The 26,082-nt window shown below is 47.4% G+C and overlaps 1 protein-coding gene and 1 pseudogene across 1 annotated transcript in view; both read left to right on the top strand.

Moving 5' to 3' along the window:
- The window catches only part of ATP1B3 (ATPase Na+/K+ transporting subunit beta 3), a 40,020-nt gene extending 33,774 nt beyond the window's left edge, over positions 1–6,246 (top strand). Inside the window, exons 6-7 of the mRNA XM_059663740.1 lie at positions 2,796–2,882; positions 5,578–6,246. Of these exons, the coding sequence (XP_059519723.1) occupies positions 2,796–2,882; positions 5,578–5,748 (258 nt within the window). The 3' untranslated portion in view covers positions 5,749–6,246. The remainder of the gene's footprint in view (positions 1–2,795; positions 2,883–5,577) is intronic.
- A 2,647-nt stretch (positions 6,247–8,893) lies between these two features.
- On the top strand, positions 8,894–10,320 carry LOC132215408 (gamma-secretase subunit APH-1A-like; annotated as a pseudogene).
- The last annotated feature ends 15,762 nt before the right edge of the window (positions 10,321–26,082 follow it).

Here is a 26,082-nt window from a genome sequence, read left to right as displayed (position 1 = left end):
ATATGCATTTCAATATTTCATCATCTCTAAATGTTTATTTTTACAGAAGGTATAAAATCAAGTTTAAGTAAAAGCCTGCCAACAGTATGATTTAGGTACAGACCAAGAGAACAATTAAGAGTCTGTCACAGGTGGGCAATCTTGAGCCTGTGACCTTAACTCTGACATTAGCTCCCCTCTCCGTAATTGATCCTGCCTCTTTTTTCTTTCTTTTTTTTTTTATTGGGAGAGCAAGAGAGAGATAGAAACATCAGTGATGAGAGAGAATCATTGAATAGCTGCCTCCTGCATGCCCCACACTGGGGATCAAGCCCACAACCCTGGCATATGCCCTTGACCAGAATCAAACCCAGGACCCTTTAGTTGCAGGCCAACACTCTATCCACTGAGCTAAACCAGCTGGGGCTCCTGCCCTCTTAAGGGTTGTTAGCATCAATAAATGAGGTAAATATCAGCTAAATGTGGCTGGAAATACATACTGAAGTGTACAATAAACTGTAACCCAAAGGAAACTTTTTATATTTTAGGGACCACCTATGTGTTTCTGTGAATTAGATTATACAAAGCAGTGCAGAAAAGCACTCATAACCAAACAATTATTTTTTTCTCTGAGATAAAATGCTATTTTAGACTCCTTTTTTTTAAATGTTAAGAGTACAGATGCTAGGGTGGTGTTGGAATTGCTTCTCTTAGCCTTGTTCTCGCTGCTCTCCCTGCACACCTGCGCTCTGGCTCATAGAACTTGCCCTTCCGGTGGAGCATCGTCACTGCTTTGTGTCGTCTTCCCTGGATCACCCCATGCACGTGTTGCATGACAGTTAATAATTACACTTCAGTGTTTCATGTGCTTTCAAAAATAGAAATTACTACGCAAATCTAGAATTGAAGCATTTAGTAAGGTTTTATTTTAATTTTTATTTAGTAAACTTACCACTGATTTTAATAATTGTCTATTTGTTATCTAGTGTGTTAAAATTACAGTCATTAAAATTAGACCTATTTTGGATGTGTTACACGAGATATTTATAAGTCATTTATTAAGAACTAGTAGCCCGATGCACAAAATTTGTACACAGGGGTGGAGGAGTGAGGGGTGGGGGCAGACCCCTCAGCCCGACCTGCACCCTCTGTCATGTTCCGGGACCCCGGCTGCTCCGGGCCTAGGCACAGGCCTATAGGCTTGGGGCGGCCTGGCTCCCGAGGCCCCATTTTATCAAGAGAACAAAGTTGGCATTAGTTACAGCCCTCCCCGAACCCAGTACAGTGCATCTGTGCGTACACCTGCCTCGTTCATGTGCCTGCTTCGCCCTACTGAATTACTAACATCTTGAGGACATAGCTCTGTCTTATCCTGCTTCACCTTCAGTGCCTGGCCTAGTGCCAGGGACCTGAGAGGGTTTGCTGAGTGAGTGAGTGAATGAATGAGCGAGTAAGTGAATGAGCAAGCAGCTATGGGGCAGAAACTTATGCCACGTTGCCATGGCGACATGGCAGAAGTTCCTGCCCCGCTCCCAGCAGCCTGACGCCCACCCCGGGAAGTTCCCACCCTGCTCCTGGCGGCCCAGACCCCTCTCCTGGCTGCTTAGTTCCCGCCCCACTCCCAGCGGCCCAGGCCCCCAACCACTCCTTCAGCAGAGGCCAGAGCAGGCAGGAAGCTTGGCTTCCTCCATCGCGGGGGCAACCAAGCCTCCTGCTTGCTCCAGCTCCATGACTGCTGGCCACCATCTTGGTTGTGTCAATTTGCATATAGTCGCTCTGATTGGCTGGTGGACGTGGCTTGGGGCATAGCAAAGGTGTGGTCAATTTGCATATTTGTCTTTTATTAGATAGGGTACTGGTCTGGCCAATGTTGCTCAGTGGTTGACAGTTGACCTATGAACCAGGAAGTCACGGTTTGATTCCCGGTTGGGGCACATGCCCAGGTTTTGGGCTCAATCCCCAGTAGAGGGCATGCAGGAGGCAGCCGATCAATGATTCTCCCTCATCATTGATGTTTCTATCTTTCTCTCTGAAATGAATAAAAATATATTTTAAAAATAAGAATACCAGAGTTAGCTAATAAATAGCATGAATGAGTTGGCTTATATATAGATGGTGATTAGATTTGTATGTTCTTCTGTTTTTTAAATACATGGAATATAATTCCAGTCGACTCAATACTTTTAATTGATATACATGTGCTCATAAATTTATTTAAGGGAAATGTGGTATTTAAATTGGTTAAGTGTGGTTTTTTGCTTGGATTACTTAATGTTTTTCCTAATAGTTTTTGTCATGTCACCATAGTTCCCCCTTCTGGTTACAGTTACCATGGTTATTAATCACCTGAAACTTTGGGACCTGCTGCTTCCCAGGCCTGAGCACTACACTCTGGGTTGTGGCAGCTGTTGCCTTCCAGCTGGAAGCACAGCATTTTATCGTTTCAGGAATGCACTGGTCCTAGATCTATGGTGTGTTCCTGCTGCCAAGTGGCCGAGGCACGAGCAGTTAGGGGTCGGAGGAAAAGTAAGCTTTCACAGACAGTGTGTGGATAGATCTGGCTGTACGTTAGGAGGTACTCATGGGAAAGCATACAGCGCAACAGGGAATGTAAGAAAAGTAAAGACAGTTTATTTCAGGGGGTTTAAATCAAGATGAGTAAGTCTCCTCAAAACTGCACTTGCGATTAATGTCCTTGGAATAGCATTGTAGTTTCCCTATACTGTTCATAACTGTTACTGCTGTGTAATAAATACATTTTCTAAATTCACTTTTTTTGTGACCTTAAAGAGGGTTTCTTTTGTTTTCAACTATAGGGTGAAAACACAACAACTCTATCAGCTTATCCTCCTGAGGGAAACATAGACTTAAAATATTTTCCATATTATGGGAAAAAACTGCATGTAAGTATTTAGAAGTTCTTAAGTGGGAACAGGCACATCTGCATTAAAATGACACTTGTCTGGGACAGGTAGACCTGTCTTGTGTAACTTGTGCATCATTTGTTCTTGTTTTTAAATACAAATGGTGATGGCAAATGAAGATTCCTTGTCTACAATTCAAAACAAAAAATTCAAGTAGAAAATACCATTATCACTTTATTTAGGATGTGTTTATTTAGAGAATGTAGAGAAGAATTAGTCAAGAAATAAATAAAGCTTATTACCCAGAGATAACTATGTTGTGGCCTAGTTTCTTTCATATTTTTTAAGTATATGTTTATAAATCATTTTATAAAATTGGGATCATACTGTATATATACTTAGAAAACTTTTATTTTAAAATGATTTCAAACATAAAGTGGTTAAAATAGTAAAAAGAATTCCCATAGACCTTTTGCCTAGATTTCCCAAATGTTACTATTTTACCTCAGTTGTCTTATCAGTCTCCATTTATATATAATTTTTTTCCCTGAACCATTTGGGACAAAGTTATAAACATGATGCCACTTTACACTAAATGCTTGAGTGCTATTTCCTAAAAATAATGACATCATCTTACTAATCATAATCTAGTCATCAAAGGAAGTTAACATTATTAGAGGCTATTGTCCAGTTGCTGGGCCTTGTTGAGATTTCAGCGGTTGTTCCAGTGATGTCTTTCATTGGAAAAGAAAAGCGTTTTCCAGCCCCGGGATATCACACTGTTAACATCTTTAGTCACCTGTGACCTGGAGCATTCCTCAAACCTTGTACTCTTCAAAAACCGGTACAGGCCTCTCTTGGCTTGTTTTGTTTGTGTTGCTCAGTTTGAGCTTGTCTGGTGTTCTTCATGATTAAATGTAGGTTGTACATTTTTGGCAGGTATGCCTCAGAAGAAATGTTACTTCCTTTTAAGAATGTTCCTCAGGAGAGACTTGGTATTGATTAGTCCCATTAATGGTGATAGTAACCTTGAACTCCTGGTTACCAACTGGTGTCGGCCAGGTTTCTCCACTGTAATCAATAAATATTATCTGGGGAGAATACTTGGAGTCTGTAAAATTGTTTCTCTCATAGCCTTAGCATTTGTTGATTCTTGCATAAATCAGTTAATAATAGAGCTGTTCCCAATGTTTTTCTTTTTTTTTTTTTAAATAAAGTTTTATTTACTTTTTAGTTATTAAAATCCTCACTTGAGGATAATTTTCCATTGATTTTTAGAGAGAGGGAAAGACAGAAACATCGATGTGAGAGAGGCATATTGATTGGTTGCCTCCTGCTCATGCCCTGACCAGGGCCCAGGCCAGGGAGGAGCCTGCAGCCGAGGTATATGCCCTTTACCGGAATCGAACCTAGGACTTTTTGATCCACGTGCTGACACTCTAGTCAGCCCAAATGTTTTTCTAATTCTATCTCTCCTTTTTCCATTTACTAGTTGGCATTCTACTCTAAGAAAGAACTTTTTCTTCTCTATCATTTATTATGTGTATCATTATGTTTTCATGGATTCTTATTCAGGGGTTATATATAATCTGTTATAATCACTTACTTGGGTGCTAGACCCAGATTTGGCTGGTGGGAAACATTCAGGCTGGCTTCTATGTCCTTTTGACATGCCCCCAGGATTCTTTGAGCACTTCTTACTTTCCTTTCCTAACCCTGGAATCAGGCCCTAGTGCCTTTCAGTGAAGAATTGTATTTAGAAATCATAATGACAGTACAGCAACTGAGTATATTTGTGCCACATTACACAGTAGGGATACAGGAGACCTAACTAACGTAATGAGTAAGGTGGATCTTTTTTTTTTTTTTTCAAATATATTTTATTCATTTTCTACAGAGAGAAAGGGAGAGGGATAGAGAGCTAGAAACATCGATGAGAGAGAAACATCGATCAGCTGCCTCCTGCACACCCCCCACTGGGGATGTGCCTGCAACCAAAGGTACATGCCCTTGACCAGAATCGAACCTGGGACCCTTGAGTCCGCAGGCCGACGCTCTATCCACGGAGCCAAACCAGCTAGGGCAAGTAAGGTGGATCTTATGCACATTTATCAAACAGAATAACACGGAGGTAATACAATACAAATCCTCAAGCACACCTAGAACAGTCGCAAAATTTATTGTTAAAAAATACATCCTAGCCCTGGCCAGTGGCGCAGTGATTAGAGCATCACCCTACGCACTGGAGGGTCCTGGGTTCAAGTCCCCGTCAAGGCCATTGGTGTCTCACATCAGTGCCCCCACCACTTTCCACTCTCTCAAAACAAGTGGAAAAAATATCCTCGGGTGAGGATTAGCCAAAGAAATTAATAAAAGGGCCCCTCTCAAAAGAGGGAGGGAGTCAACATTTTTATTAAACAACTTGAGTGAAAGGGAAAATTCAAACCCAACTTGTAGGATATCTTAAAAATACTGGCAATGAAGCAATATAATCACAGCCCATGGGATGCTTTTAAAACAGTACTCAGGGAAATTCATAGTCATAAATACTCTTATCAATAAAAATTAAGTGAAAATAAATGAACATCCAGTTTTAAGGGGGAAAAGTAGAGAATGGAAAATAATAGATCTAATTAATAGATTAAAACTTTGGTTTTAAAATTTTACAGAATAAACTTAACTTTTGATGAAGTTACTTTGAATTTGAATTGATATGTTTTCCTTTATTTACCAGGCGAGTTATCTACAGCCATTAGTTGCTGTCCAGCTCAACTATACTGCTAGCAGTACCCCAAAAGAAGTAACAGTCGAGTGCAAGATTGTTGGATCAAAAAACCTGAAAAACTATGATGATCGTGACAAGTTTTTAGGACGAGTTGCTTTCAAAATCACAATGCGTGCATAGTAGGAGTTAGAATATGTCCACAGAGTAAATGTTGTGTTGTTTGTCTTTATTTTGTATCAGCCGGACCTGACATTCTAGAATTATGAGGCCACCTGAGAGAGAGGTGGGGTGGTACATGACACTGCGGTAACATTGTAATGTGCTTCCCAATTGTAGTGTTCGGTGTCCTCTGAAGTAACTGCCTGTTGCCTCTGCTGCCTTTGGAACCCTTGTACAGTCGTCAGATGGGGACTGTGAACACCTGATTCTGAACATGTGGGTCTTGTCCTATTTTTTTATGTGGTTTAATTGCCAAGTGTCTAAAGCTTAATGTGCTGTGCCATGTAAATATTTTATAGATTTAACACTGGTTAACTGTCATATATTGATGCCAACCAAGTTTTAGAGGTAAAATGGTACCTGACCAACATGAAGTGACTTTACAGCTGCAAGAAATGTGTGGGGAGAAGTTCTGTGTGTGCGGAGGAAAAAAGAAAATAAAAGCAGATTTGAAAGGTTGTCTTGAGTTTATTGTAAAGTTATTATTAAGAACAACAACTGTTGCCCTAGCCGGTTTGGTTCAGGGAATAGAGCGTCTGCCTGTGGACCTAAAGATCCCAGGTTCAATCCTGGTCAAGGGCACAATTCTGGTTGCAGGCTCCTCCCTGGCCCAGGCCTTTGTCGGGGTGTGTGTAGGAGGGAACCAATTGATTTGTTCTCTCAAATCAATATTTCTCTCTTTTATTAAAAAAATAACAAACTGTTCATTATAAAACATGTAAAAAAAAAAATAGTGATGGAACTATTAGTGCTGGGACTAAATTTCTTATGAAAAGTATTTTAGACCATAGATGAAACAGCATTTTTAGGTTACCCAGTATGAATATGCACCCACTTTTATTAATGGAATTAAATTTCTAAGATTTAAATTGTGAAATATCTTGTTAATACTTTTATTTAGTAGACTGTTGTCTCTAATAAAAAACATAAATTGTGAAGGGAAAAAAAACACCAAGATGGCGACATAGGTAATCACCTATACTCGCTGCCTCTCACAACCACATCAAAATTACAACTAAACGGCAGAACAACTACCACCCAGAACCGTGGGAAAGCTGGCTGAGTGGAAGTTCCACAACTAGAGAGGTGAAGAGAGCGCACTGAGACCGGTCAGAGGTGCAGAGGCACTGGAAGGGCTGTTCTTTAAACCGGGAGGTCCATACAAGCTTCTGCTGGCTCTGAACTCCAGTTCCTAGCGAGACTCGGGGGGACCCAGACACACACGGGGAGAAACCGGACTGTCTGGCATCGGGACAGGAACGCAAGGGCGGCTTACTCACAGAGGTGCTCACGGCGATCATTGTTCCTGCATGGGTGTGTGGGACACAGAGAACCAGGGGCTTTGATTCAGGGCAGCCATTGCTGTTTGCTCCACGCTGGTGATTCCCAGAGACCCCACCCCACACAAGCTGTGTGCATCGGCTTTTGCATATGAATGGCCTGTCCTTTCGCCTAAAACAAACAGCAGCTGGGTCAGAGAACCCCAGAGATTCCAAAAGAAGGCCCAAGGCCTGGCAGCAACAGCGGCCTTGCTTCACAGCTGGGCCTTGTCTGGGCACTTCCAACCCCATCCAAAGAGGAGGAATCTGCAGATCTCTCGGTAGCTCCTGCTGGGCAGCCCCAGACGGTGGCTGACTTTGCACCTCTTCAGAGATCCAAGAGCCAGTGTACCCAGTGTTCAGAGTGAGACCATACCGGATTACAACTCTTCACATCCATGAGAGACACACTCAGGGGGCAGACTCAGTGAGCACCAAAGCCCCACGAAAGCAAGTCCTGCCCCATAAGGGTGTCTCCTGCGCAACAGATCTTCCAGTGTAGAGACAGCTGGTCATCACAGCCAATAGACCTGGAGGTCAAATCCTAGTGATACCAACAGCAATCAAGGGTTAATTACAAAACTGTGCACACAGCCCACAAAGGGGTGCACCAAGAGCGTCCATCTCAGGTGACTGGGGAGGCTGAGCCACTGGGCCCAATAGGACACCAACCACATAAGGCCACTCTATCAACTCAAGGAGACTTAACAGCTTCCCAGTACATAGAAACAAACACAGGGAAGCAGCAAAAATGCACAGAGAAACAAGTCACAAATGAAAGAAATGGATGAAAGCAACATACTGAAAATAGAGTTCAAAACAATGGTTATAAGGTTACTAAAGAATCTCCTAGAAACCTCAGAGAAATTTAGTGAGACCCTCAAGGATATGAAAAAGGACCAATCAGAAATTAAGCATACACTGACTGAAATAAAGGATATTATGCAGAGATCCAACAGCAGACAAAAGGATCCCAAGAATCAAGTCAAAGATTTGAAATATGAAGAAGCAAAACATACAACCAGAAAAGCAAAAAGAATTCAAAAATATGAAGATAGTGTAAGGAGCCTCTGGGACAACTTCAAAACATACCAACATCCAAATTATGGTGTGCCAGAAGAAGAGAGAGAGCAAGATATTGAAAACATATTTGAAGAAATAATGACAGAAAACTTCCCCTACCTGGTGAAAGAAATAGACTTACAAGTCCAGGAAGCACAGAGAACCCCAAACAAGAGGAATCTAAAGAGGACCACACCAAGACACATCATAATTAAAATGCCAAGAGCAAAAGACAAAGGGAATTATTAAAAGCAGCAAGAGAAAAAAAAGTCAGTTACCTACAAGGGAGTACCCATACAACTGTCAGCTGATTTCTCAACAGAAATTATGCAGGCCAGAAGGGAGTGGCAAGAAATATACAAAAGGATGAATAGCAAGAACCTACAACCAAGATTACTTTACCCAGCAAAGCTATCATTCAGAATTGAAGGTCAGATAAAGAGCTTCACAGACAAGAAAAAGTAAAGCAGTTCACCACCACCAAACCAGTATTATATGAAATGCTGAAGGGTATTCTTTAAGAAGAGGAAGAAAAAGGTAAAGATAAAAATTATGAACAACGAAGTGACAACAAATACACATCTATCAAGTGAGTCTAAAAATCAAGTGAATAAAAAATCTGAAGAATGGAATAAACTGGTGAAATAATAGAATCGGGCATAGAAAGGGAGTGGACTGACAATTCTCGGTGGTGGGGGAAGAGATTGGACAAAAATCTTAAACCTATGGACGAGGACAATGGGGGTGGGATAAGGGCATGGGGTAGGTGGAAACCTGGTGGAGGGCAGCTATGGGGGGAAGGGGGAGAGGAACACTAATAATCTGAACAATAAAGATTTATTCAAAAAACCCCACATAAATGGTGAAATATAAAACATGAAACTTACTCAAAACTTCCAACCACCCCTTCCCCAGGGCCCCAGGGTGACATTGCACCTCGCCCCTTTCGGGTCAGGTCGCCACCCCACGTGGACTCTGGCGGGCGTGCTCCTCCCATTTGCCTCTCTTGGCCAGGCCTCCACCCCGCCCCCAGCTGACCAGCAATAGGGGCCGCAGTGTTTTTCGGGTGCATTTTTGTCGCTTTCGGCCTGGACTTTGCACTCTTGATCACTGTGCCTGGGGACCCACTTCGTGTCATCATCCTGGTCGCAGGGGCATTTTTCTGGCTGGTCTCTCTGCTCCTGGCCTCTGTGGTCTGGTTCATCTTGGTCCATGTGACCAACCCGTCAGATGCCCAGCTCCAGTATGGCCTCCTGATTTTTGGTGCTGTGGTCTCTGTCCTTCTACAGGAGGTGTTCCGCTTTGCCTACTACAAGCTGCTTAAGAAGGCAGATGAGGGGTTAGCATTGCTGAGTGAGGGTGGAAGATCACCCTTCTCCATCCACCAGATGGCCTATGTGTCTGGTCTTTCAGTATCATCAGTGGTGTCTTCTCTGTTATCAATATTTTGGCTGATGCACTTGGGCCAGGTGTGGTTGGGATCCATGGAGATTCACACCCTATTACTTCTTGGCATTGCTCTCCTGACAGCAGCCATCATCCTGCTTCATACCTTCTGGAGAGTTGTATTCTTTGATGCCTGTGAGAGGAGACAGTGCTGGACTTTGGGCCTGGGGGTTGGGAGTCATCTACTGACATTCCTGAACCCATGGTACGAGGCCAGCCTGCTGCCCATCTATGCAGTCACTGTTTCCATGGGGCTCTGGGCCTTTATTACAGCTGGAGGGTCCCTCCGAAGTATCCAGCACAGCCTCTAGTGCCGACGGCAGAAGGACAGTCAGGTGACGATGTATTCTGCCCTGCACATCCCACCCGATGATTGAGGGAATCTTGGGGGGGGGGGACCCCTGTGCCTGGGGTGATCCCCTGATCTCCTCGCTCTGTATTTTTCCATCTGCTGTTCTGGACAGTGCAGGTAGCCAAGAAAAGGGGCCTAGCTTAGCCATTGCCATGAAGGTGACATTAATGGCGGTGCAAGGTTAGATGAGCTCTGAGTTTTCCCCACCCCAGACTGGACTTCTTGGTCTTTTTCTCATGTCTGAGGGGAACCATTTTTGGTGTGATAAAGACCCAAAACTGCCTTTTCTTTCCTTTTTTTTTTTTTTTTTTTTTGAGAAGGAAAAGGGAGAAGGTATGTTGGACTTCTCCTAACCTCCTCAAATTGCTCCTTTTAGCTGGGCTTATCTGTCCCCTATTCTCCATGGTCCCAGGCCTTGGGGGATAGGAAGGACATGCATGTTTGGGAACAGGTCTTACTGGAACTAATGTTTTAACCTCCTTGACCACCAGCATCCCTCCTCTCCCCAAGGTGAAGGGGAGGGTGCTGTGGTGAGCTGGCCCCTCTGGAGCTACAGTGCCACTGGAGGAGCCAGCCTACCATGACATCGTAGGGAAGGAGGGAAGATTTTTTTCTAGTTTTTAATTGGGACTGTATGGGGGGGGGGGGGTTCTATAAACTATCATTTTCTGCTGAGGATGGCGTGTCCCATCCTTTTAATCAAGGTGACTGTGATTTTGACTAATAAAAAGGACTTTATAATTGTGAGGGGAAAAAACTTCCAACAAAACAGTAGAGTTTTATTTCAGCACTAGAGGCCTGGTGCATGAGATTCATGCACCTGGTGGTGGTGGCGGGGGGGGGGGGGGTGGAGTGGGGTTGGCACCTCAGCCTGGCCTGTGCCCTCTCACAGTCCAGGAGCCCTCAGGGGATGTCCGACTGCTAGCTTAGGCCCACTCCCCACAGAGAGCGGGCCTAAGTTGGCAGTTGGACATCCTTAGCACTGTTGCAGAGGCGGGAGGGGCTCCTACCACCACTGCTGTGCTCACCAGCAGTGAGCCTGGCTTCTGGCTGAGCAGTGCTACCCCTGTGGGAGCGCACTGACCACCAGGGGGCAGCTCCTGCATTGAGCATCTGCCCCCTGGTGGTCAGTGCACATTATAGCAGCCGGTTGTTTCGCCGTTTGGTCGATTTGCATATTAGCCTTTTATTATATAGGCCTAGGGTCCTGGTGCACGAAATTCATGCACTGGGTGTGTGTGGGGGGAGTGTCCCTCAGCCCAGCCTGCCCCCTCTCACATACTGGGAGCCCTCAGGCGTTGACCCCCATCACCCTCCAATCGCAGGATCGGCCCCTTGCCCAGGCCTGACGCCTCTGGCTGAGGCGTCCAGCCCGGGCAGTGGGGACCCGCAACTGCAGCGGCCCCACGATCGTGGGCTCCGCTTTAGGCCCAGGCAAGGGACCCCTAGCTCCCGGGACTGCCAGCTTCGACCGTGCCCAGCTCCCATCGCTGGCTCCACCCCTACTTCCTGCTATCACTGGCCAGGGCGGAAAAGGCACCTGATTCTCCCATCATGGCTGGGGGGCAGGGCAAAGGCGGCCCCAGGGCCGCCTTTGCCCTGCCCCCCAGCTCTTAGCTTCCCCCTGGGTTTCCGATCACTATCGGTGGCAGGAGGCTTCTTCCTGCTTTCCCTTTCGCCTCCCTGCATTGTGCCTACATATGCAAATTAACCGCCATCTTGTTGGCAGTTAACTGCCAATCTTAGTTGGCAGTTAATTTGCATATAGCCCTGATTAGCCAATGAAAAGGGTATCGTCGTACGCCAATTACCATTTTTCTCTTTTATTAGATAGGATTCTTTGATTGGTGTCATTGAAATTTTCCCTCCTCCTCAAGAGTTACAAGCCTTTGTCACAATATGAGGGACTTTCTCCTTTATTGAAAAAGGTATGCTTTTTTTTTAAGTCTATTTTTTATTTTCTGCTTAAAAAGCAAAACGGATATTTTCGAGGTTTTCTTTGTGTTGATGCGACTCAGGAGAAGTGGGCCCCACTGGCTGGCTCGGGGATGGCTGTCTGGGAGAAACACAAGTGCTCTGGGCCTCGCCTGGCATGTGGGCCTGCGTTCCGAGGCGAGGTGGCCTCCGCGCTGGGCAGTGGCCCTGGCCCCATCCGGAGCTCTGTCACTCAGATCTCAGTGACGGCAGATTGTCACTTTCGACGTCTTAGCAACTGAAGACAGACAAGAATATCCAAAGTGGGGGAATGTTGGGTTTTGGAGGGAAAAATGGGAATGCACCTAATCCCCGAATCGTCGTAGTGCCTGCGTGGTTCCGCCGTGGCTCCGACTGCTGTCTGACCGTGGTTGACAACCCACTCCCCTATTAAAGTTAGGGGAGTTCGACAACTCTATCACAGGCCTGCTGTGGGCCAGGTGGTGATTTGCTGGAGTCTGAGGCCTCAGAGATGAAAAAACATGGTCTCTCGAAGATGTTGAATTAGGAGGGAACAGGCTCTGAGACCTGCGGCGGTTACCACGGTGACGGCAGTTAGGGTTAAGGGGCCGGGTCTGAGTCAGATGCGTGGCCTGGGACGAAGGGAGCCCTGGACGGACAGGCGCAGTCCGTTTCTGCTCCATTTCAGGTTTTCCTTGGAGCTTCACTGGGTGTCTTAAATGCAGCTTCTGATTCGGATGAGAGCTTTTGCATATCCAACAACCTGTAAGTGCGGCGTCTACTGCTTACTCAGACCACAGCTTGGACCAGGGGCTGAAGACGGGCAGCTTTGCCTCCTCAGGGAGTGAGTCTAGCACTGTCTGCCTGTCCCGGGAGGTGCAGCCTGGGAGGGAAATTTCCACAGGACCTGCCCACGGGCGTTCATTTGGGGCCAGAGGGAAGAGGAGTTGGCTTTCAATCCTGTTGTACATTTGGTGCTTATAAATCTTACGCGGTTCTCGTCACTGGATATTGAGAGCTGCAAGGATTGAAGGAGAAAAGGTGCGCACAGTGCCAGCATGTAGTCCATGTACACGCCCCTTCCCAAGGGCTCGCCCTCCTCTTGAGGGTCTGGTAGACTCCCGGAGCCTGGCTTTCCCGTGTTTCCAGTTCGGCTGCTGCGCTGGAGCCCTTGTTTTCCCCAGTGAAAGGCGAGTGGTGAAAGGAGCTGGAAGTCTGCTGTCTGCCCACAGCCCGTGCAGCAGGTTCGTATGAAAGAGGGAGTCACAGATGTGTGAATTCGAAACGGTCCACGTGGAATTTTTTCATTTGAGTTTTCCAAATCCCCTAGTCCCGTGGTTGGCAAACTGTGGCTCACCAGTCACTTGCGGCTCTTTGGCCCCTTGAGTGTGGCTCTTCCACAAAATACCATGTGCGGGTGCGCGTACAGTGCGATTGAAACTTCGTGGCCCATGCGCAGAAGTCGGTTTTCGGCCTGGGCGAGTCTATTTTGAAGAAGTACTGTTGATATTTGGCTCTGTTGACTAATGAGTTTGCCGACCACTGGCCTAGCCCCACACGGGGAGTTGTTCTGGCGGTGCATCCTCACACGCTCTGCCCGCGGGCCTCCCGTGCGGCTTCCAGAGGGCAGACTGTGCAGCAAGGCTTCGTTCATGCCCTTGCTGGCAAGGAGGGGTGTCAGGCATGACTAGAAGGCAGTGTGTCTGCTTTTTTAACCAAATTTTCTCACACCCCAGTGACTGTTGTCCTTCAAATAAGCCCCTTTAGACAACTGTGCTACCATGTTTCAACCTTCAGAGCTTTTCAGGAATGACTTTTGGGTTGACTTTCAGGAGCCAGGAGTATAGTTTTAACTCTGGTTAGAAGTGGCAGGATCTGTCCGTTAAGGATGACGTTTTACAAACAAAATTCACTTGGGAGTCAAGACGGGTGAGGGCTGGTATTTAAGCACAGAAAACAGACAGCACCGTAAGAGGATGTCTCCCACATCAGTCTCTTCAGGTGGTGTGTGGCCTTGGCATCGCTCTGAAGAGCCTTCATGAGAACCCATTGGATTTGACACGTGACGGACCAGCTAGAGACAGGCTGTCATTAGCTCTGGATTTGTTTGAAGATCTGACCACTCTGTCTACTCAAATGTGAGTCTCTGGGATTGGAGCCGTGTGCAGTCCTGCTGGGGACAAACGACCCCGGAGGCTAGGCTGGGTGCCAGCTCCGGCGAGCCTGGGGGATGCCACACTTGCCCAGTGCTCCTGCCCTGCAGGCCACAGCCCCACATTGAAAGTAGGAGCTGAGGAAGAGGGAGGGTGACAAGAAATAGTAGGCATGAGTTGCCATATTTTTTTAAATATATTTTTATTGATTTCAGAGAGGAAGAGAGAAGGAGAAAAAGAAACATTTATAATAAAAGCATAATCTGCTAATTAGGCTGGACATCCTTCCGGACGAAGCCGGGGCTGCAAGGGAAGCCCGAGTCCCCGGTGCCAGAGGGAAGCCGGTGCCTGCAGCCAGGGAAAGGAAGGCCTACTCTTGCACGAATTTTGTGCATCGGGCCTCTAGTCAGTGATAAAAGAGAATCATCGATTGGCTGCCTCCAGCATCCCCGACACTGGGAATCGAACCATGACCTCCCTAGTTCATAGGTTAAAGTTCAACCACCGAGCCACACCGGCCAAGCATCATATTTTTTGTTATTAGCCATGTTCCCTGTGATCCTTCCAGGGAACAGGATGGCTGGGGATGGTGTGAGAGGGGTGGACTTCCTGCAGAATTCTGTGCCCCTCTGATGAGAGCTCTCCTGGGGTGAGAGGGAACCCAGATGTGTTGAGAGACACTGCCTAGCAGGGTGGGTGGTGGGCAGTGGCTAATGAGTGAAACTCAGGACCCGGGAGGAAGAAGCAAACGGGATGTAGGAGGTTTAAAGCTTGACAAACGACCTATAAAATTCACAGTAAAAAAAATCAAAGTGCTTGGGAGTCCCCTCCTGAGATGAAGAGTCTTGATTTGGACCCATTGCCTGTGGTGTCATGCCTGTGGTTATGTTACATCAGGTGCAAGAGGGACTTTGAAGATAAAGCTAAGGTTGCTTAACTGATCAGCTGGCCTTGGGATAGATTGTGCTGGTGAAAATATCACCAGCATTGCCAGAGGCCTGATGCAATCCCAGGAGCCTGATGCAATCCCAGGAGCCTGGTGCAATCCCAGGAGCCTGGTGCAATCCCAGAGGCCTGGTACAATCCCAGAGGCCTGGTACAATCCCAGAGGCCTGAAGCAATCCCAAGAGCCTGAAGCAATCCCAGGAGCCTGATGCAATCCCAGGAGCCTGATGCAATCCCAGGAGCCTGGTGCAATCCCAGGAGCCTGGTGCAATCCCAGGAGCCTGATGCAATCCCAGGAGCCTGATGCAATCCCAGGAGCCTGGTGCAATCCCAGGAGCCTGATGTAATCCCAGGAGCCTGATGCAATCCCAGGAGCCTGGTGCAATCCCAGGAGCCTGGTGCAATCCCAGGAGCCTGGTGCAATCCCAGGAGCCTGGTGCAATCCCAGAGGCCTGATGCAATCCCAGAGGCCTGATGCAATCCCAGGAGCCTGGTGCAATCCCAGGAGCCTGGTGCAATCCCAGGAGCCTGGTGCAATCCCAGAGGCCGGTGCATTACCAGGAGCCCGGTGCAATCCCAGAGGCCCGATGCAATCCCAGGAGCCCGATGCAATCCCAGGAGCCTGAAGCAATCCCAGGAGCCTGATGCAATCCCAGGAGCCTGGTGCAATCCCAGGAGCCTGATGCAATCCCAGGAGCCTGGTGCAATCCCAGGAGCCTGGTGCAATCCCAGGAGCCTGGTGCAATCCCAGGAGCCTGGTGCAATCCCAGAGGCCTGATGCAATCCCAGAGGCCTGATGCAATCCCAGGAGCCTGGTGCAATCCCAGGAGCCTGGTGCAATCCCAGAGGCCTGGTGCATTACCAGGAGCCCGGTGCAATCCCAGAGGCCCGATGCAATCCCAGGAGCCTGATGCAATCCCAGGAGCCTGAAGCAATCCCAGGAGCCTGATGCAATCCCAGGAGCCTGATGCAATCCCAGGAGCCCGATGCAATCCCAGGAGCCCGATGCAATCCCAGGAGCCTGAAGCAATCCCAGGAGCCTGATGCAATCCCAGGAGCCTGGTGCAATCCCAGGAGCCTGGTGCAATCCCAGGAGCCTGAAGCAATCCCAGGAGCCTGGTGCAATCCCAGGAGCCTGAAGCAATCCCAGGAGCCTGGTGCAATCCCAGGAGCCTGGTGCAATCCCAGGAGCCTGAAGCAATCCCAGGAGCCTGATGCAATCCCAGGAGCCTGGTGCAATCCCAGGAGCCTGGTGCAATCCCAGGAGCCTGGTGCAATCCCAGGAGCCTGAAGCAATCCCAGGAGCCTGATGCAATCCCAGGAGCCTGGTGCAATCCCAGGAGCCTGGTGCAATCCCAGGAGCCTGAAGCAATCCCAGGAGCCTGGTGCAATCCCAGGAGCCTGAATCAGAAGTCCGGTGAGGCTGAGGAGGACTGGATACACCTGCTCTCTCGCAGGTGGAGGGCACCGTGTGGAAAACCAGAGAAAATGAATCCTGGAAGTCAAATCTGTCCCTGAGGCTCCAGAGGAGCCCAACAGAGCCACACTGAGCCCAGGCTGCTGACAGAAATGGGAGATCTATAGTGTACCATCTGAAGCCACTAAATTTGTGGTCATTTGTTATGGCAGCATATAGAAAGCTAATATGGCCACTTTCCCAATGAAGATTATATCCTCCAGCCCAGTACTTCTCAAACCTAGCAGGTCTATGACTCTTCAAGGGATCCCATTTAAACTGCATATCTGATTCAGCAATGCTTGGGTCGGGCCTAGGATTCCGCATCCCTAACAAGTCCCCAGGCGCTGCTGCTCGGAGGACCACATTTCAGCATAAGGCTCTTGTGTGTCATCATGGTCTGTGCAGGCCTGGAATTCAGAGCCAGGGCAAAGGCTGCAGGAAATGGGAATCAGAGGGAACTAAGGCCTGGGACAGGTTCTACTCAGCTGTGAAATACCATTCAAAGGTTGAGAAGGAGTGGTGCCCTCTGTCGGTGGGCCCCTGGCCTGCAGCTAGATGAGGCAGCCCTGCACAGCAAGCCAGTCTGGACGGGGCGTAGTCATGGTCTTTGTGGCCCTGTAGGCGGACAAGGGCCTGCAACCATGAGTCCAACTTTCTGAGGGTAGTACGGTGCAGGCCTGACCATTAACAAGGTCCTTACCAGCCCCTCCTTTCTTCCAGCTAAGTAAAACGTGTAAGATATTGGAGGGCACTGCCTGGAGGCGTAGGGCAGGCACCTCTTTAGTGAAGAAAGCTGTGCGAGATCATCCCCTCGTCCTGGTTCTGTGCATTGCTTTTCACGTCCACCTCCTTGACCTCTTCATCATCAGGTGACTCATCCATCCATGCCCTGCATCCTCTGAGTCCTCTTCATGGTCCTCGCCATCTTCATCCTCCTTTAAACCCAAAGAACTGACCACCTCCCACCCCTCCCACCGACTCTGCGCCGAATGACAGACACCCTGTTTCACCTGGATTTGTCTGTATAAAACTTAAGCCGTTCACGTACCAGATTTGAAGACTGCCTTCCAGGGGCTTGGATCAACTCTATTTAAGAGCACCATCTGGAGCTACACTGCTTGGTTTTAAATCCTTTCCTCTGCCCTTGCTCAAGCTTTGCAACCTCGGACAATAACGTAACCTCTCTGTTTTCAAGTGTGTGTTTGTTAAATGGGGCGAAGTGCTTGGAATAGTGCCTGGAAATTAGCGCTAATTACTATTGTTGAAAAAGACTAGTTATTGGGAACAATGTATTTCTCTCTTCCCCGCTGCGCTCATGCCCTGGCCACAGGCGCCCTCACTTGCCCAGCACCTTTCCTGCTCTCACACTGCCCGCCAGCTCTTCAGCAGGGGGGTCTCGCTCAGGGTTTGCGGCAGTTCCCGGAGCCAGTGGGGAAGCATCTCGCTCAAAGACGAGTGGCCAGTTCAACTCACAAACCAATGGCTGGACGAGTTTTCCCCCAAGAGAGGTGCATCCCTGGCCTGTGACTGCCCCTGTGGGTGCAGATGAGGGAAGCAGCCTGTGCCCGGCTCTGAGCGAATGTCCCTGGTCTCTTCGCCTTTTAAACCGGGATCTCAAACACGACTGTCTCTGAACTTAAGGAAGAGGGTGGGGGTGAAGGTCACAAGCCCCTCAGGACTCGAGCAGAGCAGCTGATGCCTGGTGTTGGCTGCCACGGTCTTTAGGGCATTTCCCTCCCTGGATACAGGGATCGGGTGGGGAAGCTCTGGCGGGGACCCCAGAACTGAGTGAGAGCCTCTCTCTGCAAGTGATTTGGTGGCTCCGTGACCTCGGAGGTGTTTCACTCTCCTCTACAGCCAGCCTCTCCTGGGAGGAGCGATCCCAGCGCCACTCGTGGGCTTCTGGCCATAGTTCTCACTCATCTGTCCTTGAGAAAGCTCCTTCCCTCCCTCCCATGCTCCCGGCTCCCCGGCAAGTGTTCTCTTGTTAGCAGCCGCCCACACTTGAGTGTGGAAAAAGCCGGCGGCGGTGAGAACGGTTAGTTCACACTCATTCATTCTTTCAGTAAACACTGCGAACCTAGCATTATCCATCCGCTACTATACCAGACCCTGGATTTATAAAGATGGAAGTCCATGTATAGCAACTTCCGGATTGTCGGTTATTTTCATAGGATTTCTAATGTCCATGAAAGGAGGTTCTCACTGGTTTTCCTCACAGCTGACAGGGAGCCTTGAGAATTCCTGACCGGTAAGTGACATGGGTGCTGACTCTCGGTGCCTGAGCCCAGGAGCGTTCACCCACCCACAGTCTGTGCGGGTGCGCACACACACACACACACACACACACGCGCGCGCGCGCGCACACACACACACACATGTACACACACACACAGTGTCTCACGGGAGGGAGGCAGGCAGGCAAAGGTGTGCATGGTACACCCACTCCCTCCTTTTTCCTACTGAGGGTGATGTCTCTCTTCACTTAAAAATTGGTCATAAAAGTTATCAACGGTAGAGTGTGTTCTAAAACTGCTTATTGAGCACGACAACATCCTACAGAAAAATTGGGATTTTGGTATAGGATTATACGTAGGAATTATTTTATGGGTAGAATGAATATATATGATTAAAATTCCTCAAACGGCAGCTCATCCACGTTTATCAAATTAGTAGAAGTCATCCATTTATCGCCAGCAGAACTTTAATTGAATCAGGGACTCCTGGTGGGTTAGTTGGTATTTGTTGAGTCTTGCAAACAAAACCTAAACAAGACACAACAATGCACAAGAGATTGTGCTTCTGGATACCAGCAGCTGCAGCAGATGCTGGGGTGTCCGTCCTCCTCGGCACCTGGAGGAAGACGCAGCAGCTGCCCTGAGGCCCTTTGGCCCTGCAGCGCCGCCATGCCACCTGGCTGATGCTACCCGGAGCCGAAGCTTTCAGTTGCGAGCTCCCTCTGCCCAGTGGTGTTTCTCCCCAGCTTGTCTCCATCTGCTTCTCTGTCTGCCCCTTGTCAGGGTGACTGGGGGGGGGGGGGCGGGGGTCCCAGATGCCCCAGCAGGAACCTGCCTCTGGGGCCAACCCCCAACCCTGCAGTGAGCTCATGCTTTAGCCCTCCAGGCGCTGAGAAACCTTTGGAAGGGACTCAGCAGGGAGGTGGGGATATGGAGGAGCCCTTGTTCCCGGGCAATCTGATTCCCTTGGCCGGGCCTCTCTTTCATCGCCATAATCAGGCAGAATCTATATAGACAAGCTTCCTGGTGTGGGCCCAGCAGGGAGGTAACAGCGGCCCTGAGCCAGTGACCCTGAGCCTCCTGGCGTTAGAAATGTCTGAGGACAGACCCCTCTCCTGGGCGGCGGTCTCCAGGGATCCAGGCGAGCACGGAGCCAGAGCCCAGGAGTGTGGGAACTGCACCTCCTGCCTCCTCCGCCCAGATGCCAGGGGCTGAGTCAACACCCCGCAGCGGGGTAGCAGGTCCCCTCAGCTCGCCCTGGCCTGTCTGAGGGGAGGAGGGTGGGGGGACGCCACCGCCTGCTGCAATGCCGTTTGCGGGTCTGCGTGCCTTACATGGCTCTGTCCTACTTCCAAGAGGTCCAATTGCTCATGTTGGCTTTTGTTCTTAAACATAATTCCCCAAAGTATTTACCGCAATAGAAACCTGTCGTGTTTGTTTCCATCTTTGACTGTTAACTGAATTTTGATAAAACTGAATTTTGATAAAACTTGAGGGAAACTGTTCACTGTGAGATGACGGTCAGATGGGCTGGGGCCCCGCCTGCAGAACAACCGCTCTCCTGGCGAAAAGGCCTCAGCTCCACGGACAAGACTCAGGTGCTTTCAAAACACGCCCTGTAAGAGCACTTTTTGTCATATTCACAGTCGAGATCCCACACAATTATATGCCTAACACACGGACACAGACAACAGGGTGGTGACGGCCTGGGGTGGGGGTGGGGTCGCTAGAAGGGGTGGGGTAGGCGGGAAAGGGGAGTATTTACAATACTTTCAACAATAAAGATTTTAAAAAGATCCAACACAAACCCTGGAGGCTGAAAACACACCTATTTATTCATTGGCAGGACCTGCGAGATGGTGCAATTCGGGCTTCAGGACACGTTCTTCTCATGAACTCTAATTGGCTCTGGGGCCCACAGTCAAGTGCTAGGACGTGAAGGAAGAAAACAAAATCCTGGGCTTCGGACAGTCGGTGCTGAAGCACTTGAGGCCCCTCGAGCAAGGCAGGCGGTAGGCACCGAGAAGGAAGCGGCCCGGGTAAGAGCCGGAAATTCCAGAAAGTGATTTGCATGAAAGTGAGAAGGTGGTTATGACAAGCTCTGCTTTGCATTAAATGGGATGGGTTTCGCCCTCCCTGACGCAGGCCTTCCCTCACCACAGGTGCCTTTCATATCGAGACAAGTACCTAAAAGCAAGTTTCAGCAAGCAGCTGGGAGGGCCTCCCAGGAAGGAGGTTGAGCTGGCAGCGACGGGGAGCTCCCGGGCATTTGGCAGCGGCCACAGTGAGAGCAGATGGAGGAGCCCTCCTTACAGGCAAGAACTGGGAGGGGGGGGCGGGACGGGGAGCGGGGAGAGTTGTGTGCCAGGAGCAGTAAGAGGAGCCAGGGCTCCGGTGAAGACAGAAATGGGAGGAGGGTGGCCCCACCGCAGCCCTCCACCTGCCCGAAGGAGGGGGAAAGTAGCTTCTGGAAGTGGGAACTGAAAGTTGGTTGTCAGTGGGGCTGTCTCCTGGGAGGCTCTCTTAGTTGAGGCTGTTTTCTCTCTGACGCTTCGTCACCTCCGCCGAGCCCAGCTCAGGAAGCTGGGCATTGAAGTGGGCAACTCCTGGGCTCCGCAGACAGCCTCCCTGGCCGGCAGAGTGCCCAGTGGCTGTGTTGGTGGGAGCAACGACACTCCCACCTGTCCCTCCCGTCTCCCACATGGTCACAAGAGCAAAGGCACTCGCTTAGGACCAAGTGACTCAGTGTTCTGCCCATGGGTGCTGAGATGCATTGGCCCAATGGCACTAAGAAAGGGCACTGTGGGACAGAAGGAGCAGAGGGGACGCGACCCCAGCTGCAGGAAATCCCTGGGATCCGGGCTTGGGCACGGGCTCCTCACTTCCACACTGCACATGCCATACCACCATCACCACCACCACCATCACCTACTGGCCTACCTATTGAACTCAACTGAGAGTCTTTATGTGAAAATGCCTTCCTTAGTCATTTCATAGTGTATCTTCAAGACCTGACCTCCTTCTGATCCCCAAATTGCTCCAAACCCTTCAGTACCTTCCTTCTTACGGCCCATGAGCCCACGAAGCACCCTGCTCTGCTTGTTGGAACACGGGAGATGGGGGTGCTTTCAGGGGCTTGCGCCTCTCCCCAGGCAGGCAGTAAGGCGTGGGCAGAGGCCGAGGGAGCACTGGGATCCCGGAGGCAGGTGAAATTCCGCTTGGGGCCTGTACTCACCACCTCAGCTGTTCTCTTGGATGCTGGTTTGGTGTAAAGGGAAGATAAGCAACTTCCCTAAAAATATCTATCCAGGTCAACTGTTTCTGGGATTGTAAAGGCATTATTCTTTATGATGTCATCTTCTAAACCAGGGATCCTCAAACTTTTTAAACGGGGCCAGTTCACTGTCCCTCAGAATGTTGGAGGGCCGGACTATAGTTTAAAAAGAAACTATGGCCGAAACCGGTTTGGCTCAGTGGATGGAGCGTCGGCTTGCAGACTGAGGGGTCCCAGGTTCGATTCCGGTCAAGGGCATGTACCTGGGTTGCGGGCACATCCCCAGTGGGGGATGTGCAGGAGGCAGCTGATCGATGTTTCTCTCTCATCGATGTTTCTAACTCTCTATCTCTCTCCCTTCCTCTCTGTAAAAAATCAATAAAATATATTTAAAAAAATAAAATAAAATAAATAAAAAATAAAAAGAAACTATGAACAAATTCCTATGCACACAGCGGCGGCAAAAACACCCGGCGGGCTGTAGTTTGAGGACCCCTGTTCTAAATTGACCTTAAAGAGATATAGTCATAGGTCTCTAGCACAGAAAACCTTTCTCCAATTTAAAATTAATTGGGGTAAATTGGTTGATACCATTATATAAATGTCAGCTGTACAATTTTGCAATGCATCTGTGTACTGTTATTGTGTACTCACCACCTGAGGTCTAGTCTCCTCCCATCACCTTGTACTTGACCCTCTTTGTCCTCCTCCCACTCTCCTTCCCCTCTGGTGACCAGCCTTCTGTTGTCTGCTTCAGTGAGGTTGGTGGTTGTTTGCTGTTTTATAAGCCACATGAGTGAAATCATATGGTTCTTGTCCTTTTCTGTCTGACGTATCTCACTTAGCACAATACTCTCCATATCCATCCATGTTGTTACAAAAAATCATCTATTTATGGCTGAGTAGTAGTCCATTGTATATATGTACCACATCTTTGTTATCCAACCCTCCGTCAAAGCGCACTTAGGTTGTTTGCATGTCTTGGCTATTGTGAATAATTCTGCAATGAACATAGGAGTGCATGTGTTTGTTTTTTTAGTTTTAATTTTTTAAAAATCTTTATTGTTGAAAGTATTACATATGTCCCCCTTTTTTCACCATTGACCCCCTTGAGACTGCCCCCAACCCCCACCCTAGGCCTTCAGGACTCTATTGTCTGTGTCCAGGGGTTATGCATATATGCATACAAGGTCTTTCGCTGATTACCTTCCACCCACCCTCCCTCCCCTGCCTTCCCTCCGAGATTCCCCACTCTGTTCCATGCTTCCATGTCTCTGGATCCACCCCGTTCATCAGTTTATTTTGTTCATTAGATTCCACATATGAGTGAGATTATGTGATACTTGTCAGAACTGGCTTATTTCACTTAGCATAATATTCTCCAGGTCCTTCCATGCTGTCTCAAAGGGTAAGAGATTCTTCTTTTTTACTTCTGCATAGTATTCCATGGTATAAATGTACCACAGCTTTTTTATCCACTCATTTGCTGATGGGCACTTGGACTGTATTCAGAGCTTAGCTATTGTAAATTGTGCTGATATGAACATAGGGGTGCATATATCCTTTCTGATTGGTGTTTTGGGTTTCTTAGGATATATACCTAGAAATGGGATCATTGGGTCAAATGGCAGTTCCAAATTTAATTTTTTGAGGAAACTCCATACTGTTTTCCATAATGGCTGCACCAGTCTCACCAGCAGTGTACTAGGGTTCCCTTTTCTCCACATCCTCGAGAGCACTTGTCATTTGTTGATGTTAGCCATTCTGACAGATGTGAGGTGATACCTCATTGTTGTTTTAATTTGCATCTCTCTGATGATCAGTGACTTTGAGCATTATTTTCATATGTCTCTTGGCCATCTGCATGTCCTCTTTGGAGAAGTGTCTATTTAGGTCCTTTGCCCATTTTTTAATTGGATTGTTTGTCTTCCTTTTGTTAAGTTGTATGAGTTCCTTATATATTTTGGCATTAACCCTTTATCAGATGTATCATTGCCAAATATGTTCTCCCATACAGTGGGCTCCCTTTTTGTTTTGTTGATGGTTCCTTTTGCTGTGCAGAAGCTTTTTATTTTGATGTAGGCCCGTTTGTTTATTTTCTCCTTAGTTTCCTTTGCCCTAGACCAGTGATGGCGAACCTATGACACACGTGTCAGAGGTGACACGCGAACTCATTTTTTTGGTTGATTTTTCTTTGTTAAATGGCATTTAAATATATAAAATAAATATCAAAAATATAAATCTTTGTTTTACTATGGTTGCAAATATCAAAAAATTTCTATATGTGACACGGTACCAGAGTTAAGTTAGGGTTTTTCAAAATGCTGACACGCTGAGCTCAAAAGGTTCGCCATCACTGCCCTAGACAGTGGTCGGCAAACTGTGGCTTGGCAAACCATGGCCCTAGGAGATGTATCCATAAACATATTTCTACCAGAAATGCCTGAGATTTTGCTCCCTATGGTTTTTTCTAGGATTTTAATGGTTTCCCGACATACATTTAAGTATTTTATCCATTTTTATTTTGTTCTTGTGTATGGTGCAAGTTGGTGGTCTAGTTTCATTTTTTTTGCATGTATCTGTCCAATTTTCCCAACACCATTTATTGAAGAGACTGTCTTGACTCCATTATATGCTTTTGCCCCCTTTATCAAATACTGATTGAGCATAATGGCTTGGTTCGATTTCTGGGGTTTCTGTTCTGTTCCATTGACCTATATGCCTGTTCTTGTGCCAGTACCAGGCTGTTTTGAGAACAGTGGCTTTGTAGTATAACTTGATATCTGGTATTGTGATTCCTCCAACTTTGTTCTTCTTTCTCAAGATTGCTGCAGCTATTTGGGGTCATTTTTGGTTCCATATAAATGTTTGGAGTATTTGTTCTAGATCTGTGAAATATGCTGTCGGTATTTTAATAGGGATTGCATTGAATCTGTAGATCGCCTTAGGTAGTATGGATATTTTAATGATGTTAATTCTACCAATCCATAAACATGGTATATTCTTCCACTTGTTTATATCTTTCTCTATGTCTTTTTTCAACATCCTATAGTTTTCCAAGTACAAGTCTTTTACCTTGTTGCTTAAGTTTACTCCTATGTATCTGGATTTTTTGTTGCAATGGTAAATGGGATTGTTTATGTTCTCTTTTTGAGAATTCATTGTTGGTGTATACAAAGGCATTGATTTTGGGTGTTGATTTTGTATCCTGCTACATTGAAGATTCATTTATGAAACCTAGTAGAATGTTTGTGTGGAGTCCCTAGGGTTTTCTATGTACAATATCATGTCGTCTGCAAACAACGAGAGTTTTACTTCCACCTTTCCAATTTGGATGCCTTTTGTTTCTTCTTTCCAATCCCTGTGGCTAGGACCTCCAGTACTATGTTGAATAAGAGTGGTGAGAGGGGCATCCCTCTCGTTCCTGTTCTTTAGTTTTTGCCCATTGAGTATGATGTTGGCTGTAGGTTTGTCACAGAGGGCTTTTATCATGTTGAGATATATACCCTCTATTCCCACTTTGCTGAGCGTTTTTATAAAAAATGGGTGTTGAATTTTTGTTGAATGCTTTTTCTGTCTATTGATATGATCATGTGATTTTTGACTTCCAATTTGTTTATGTGATGTATCACATATATTGATTTGCGAATATTGTATCAGTCTTGCATACCTGGAATAAATCCCACTTGGTCATGGTGTATGATCTTTTTAATATATTGCTGGATGAGATTTGATATTATTTTGTTGAGGATTTTAGCATCTATGTTCATCAGGGATATTGGTCTGTAATTCTCTTTCTTTGTAGTGTCCTTGTCAGATTTTGGAATTAGGATAATGCTGGCCTCATAAAAAGAGCTTGAAAGTGTTGCTTTCTCTTTAATAATTGGAATAATTTGAGGAGTATAGGTGTTACTTCTTTAAATGTTTGGTAAAACTCCCCTGTGAAGCCATCCAGACATGGGCTTTTGTTTGCTGGGAGTTATTATTATTATTATTATTATTGCTACTATTTCCTCAGTTGTTATTGGCTTATTCAGGTTTTCTGATTCTTCCTTATTCAGTTTTGGGAGATTGTATTTTTCTAGGAACTTGTCCATTTCATCCACATTGTCC

Source organism: Myotis daubentonii, chromosome 14, assembly GCF_963259705.1.
Source record: "Myotis daubentonii chromosome 14, mMyoDau2.1, whole genome shotgun sequence".
Classification (NCBI taxonomy): Eukaryota; Metazoa; Chordata; class Mammalia; order Chiroptera; family Vespertilionidae; genus Myotis; species Myotis daubentonii.
This window is presented reverse-complemented; position numbering and strand designations above follow the sequence as displayed.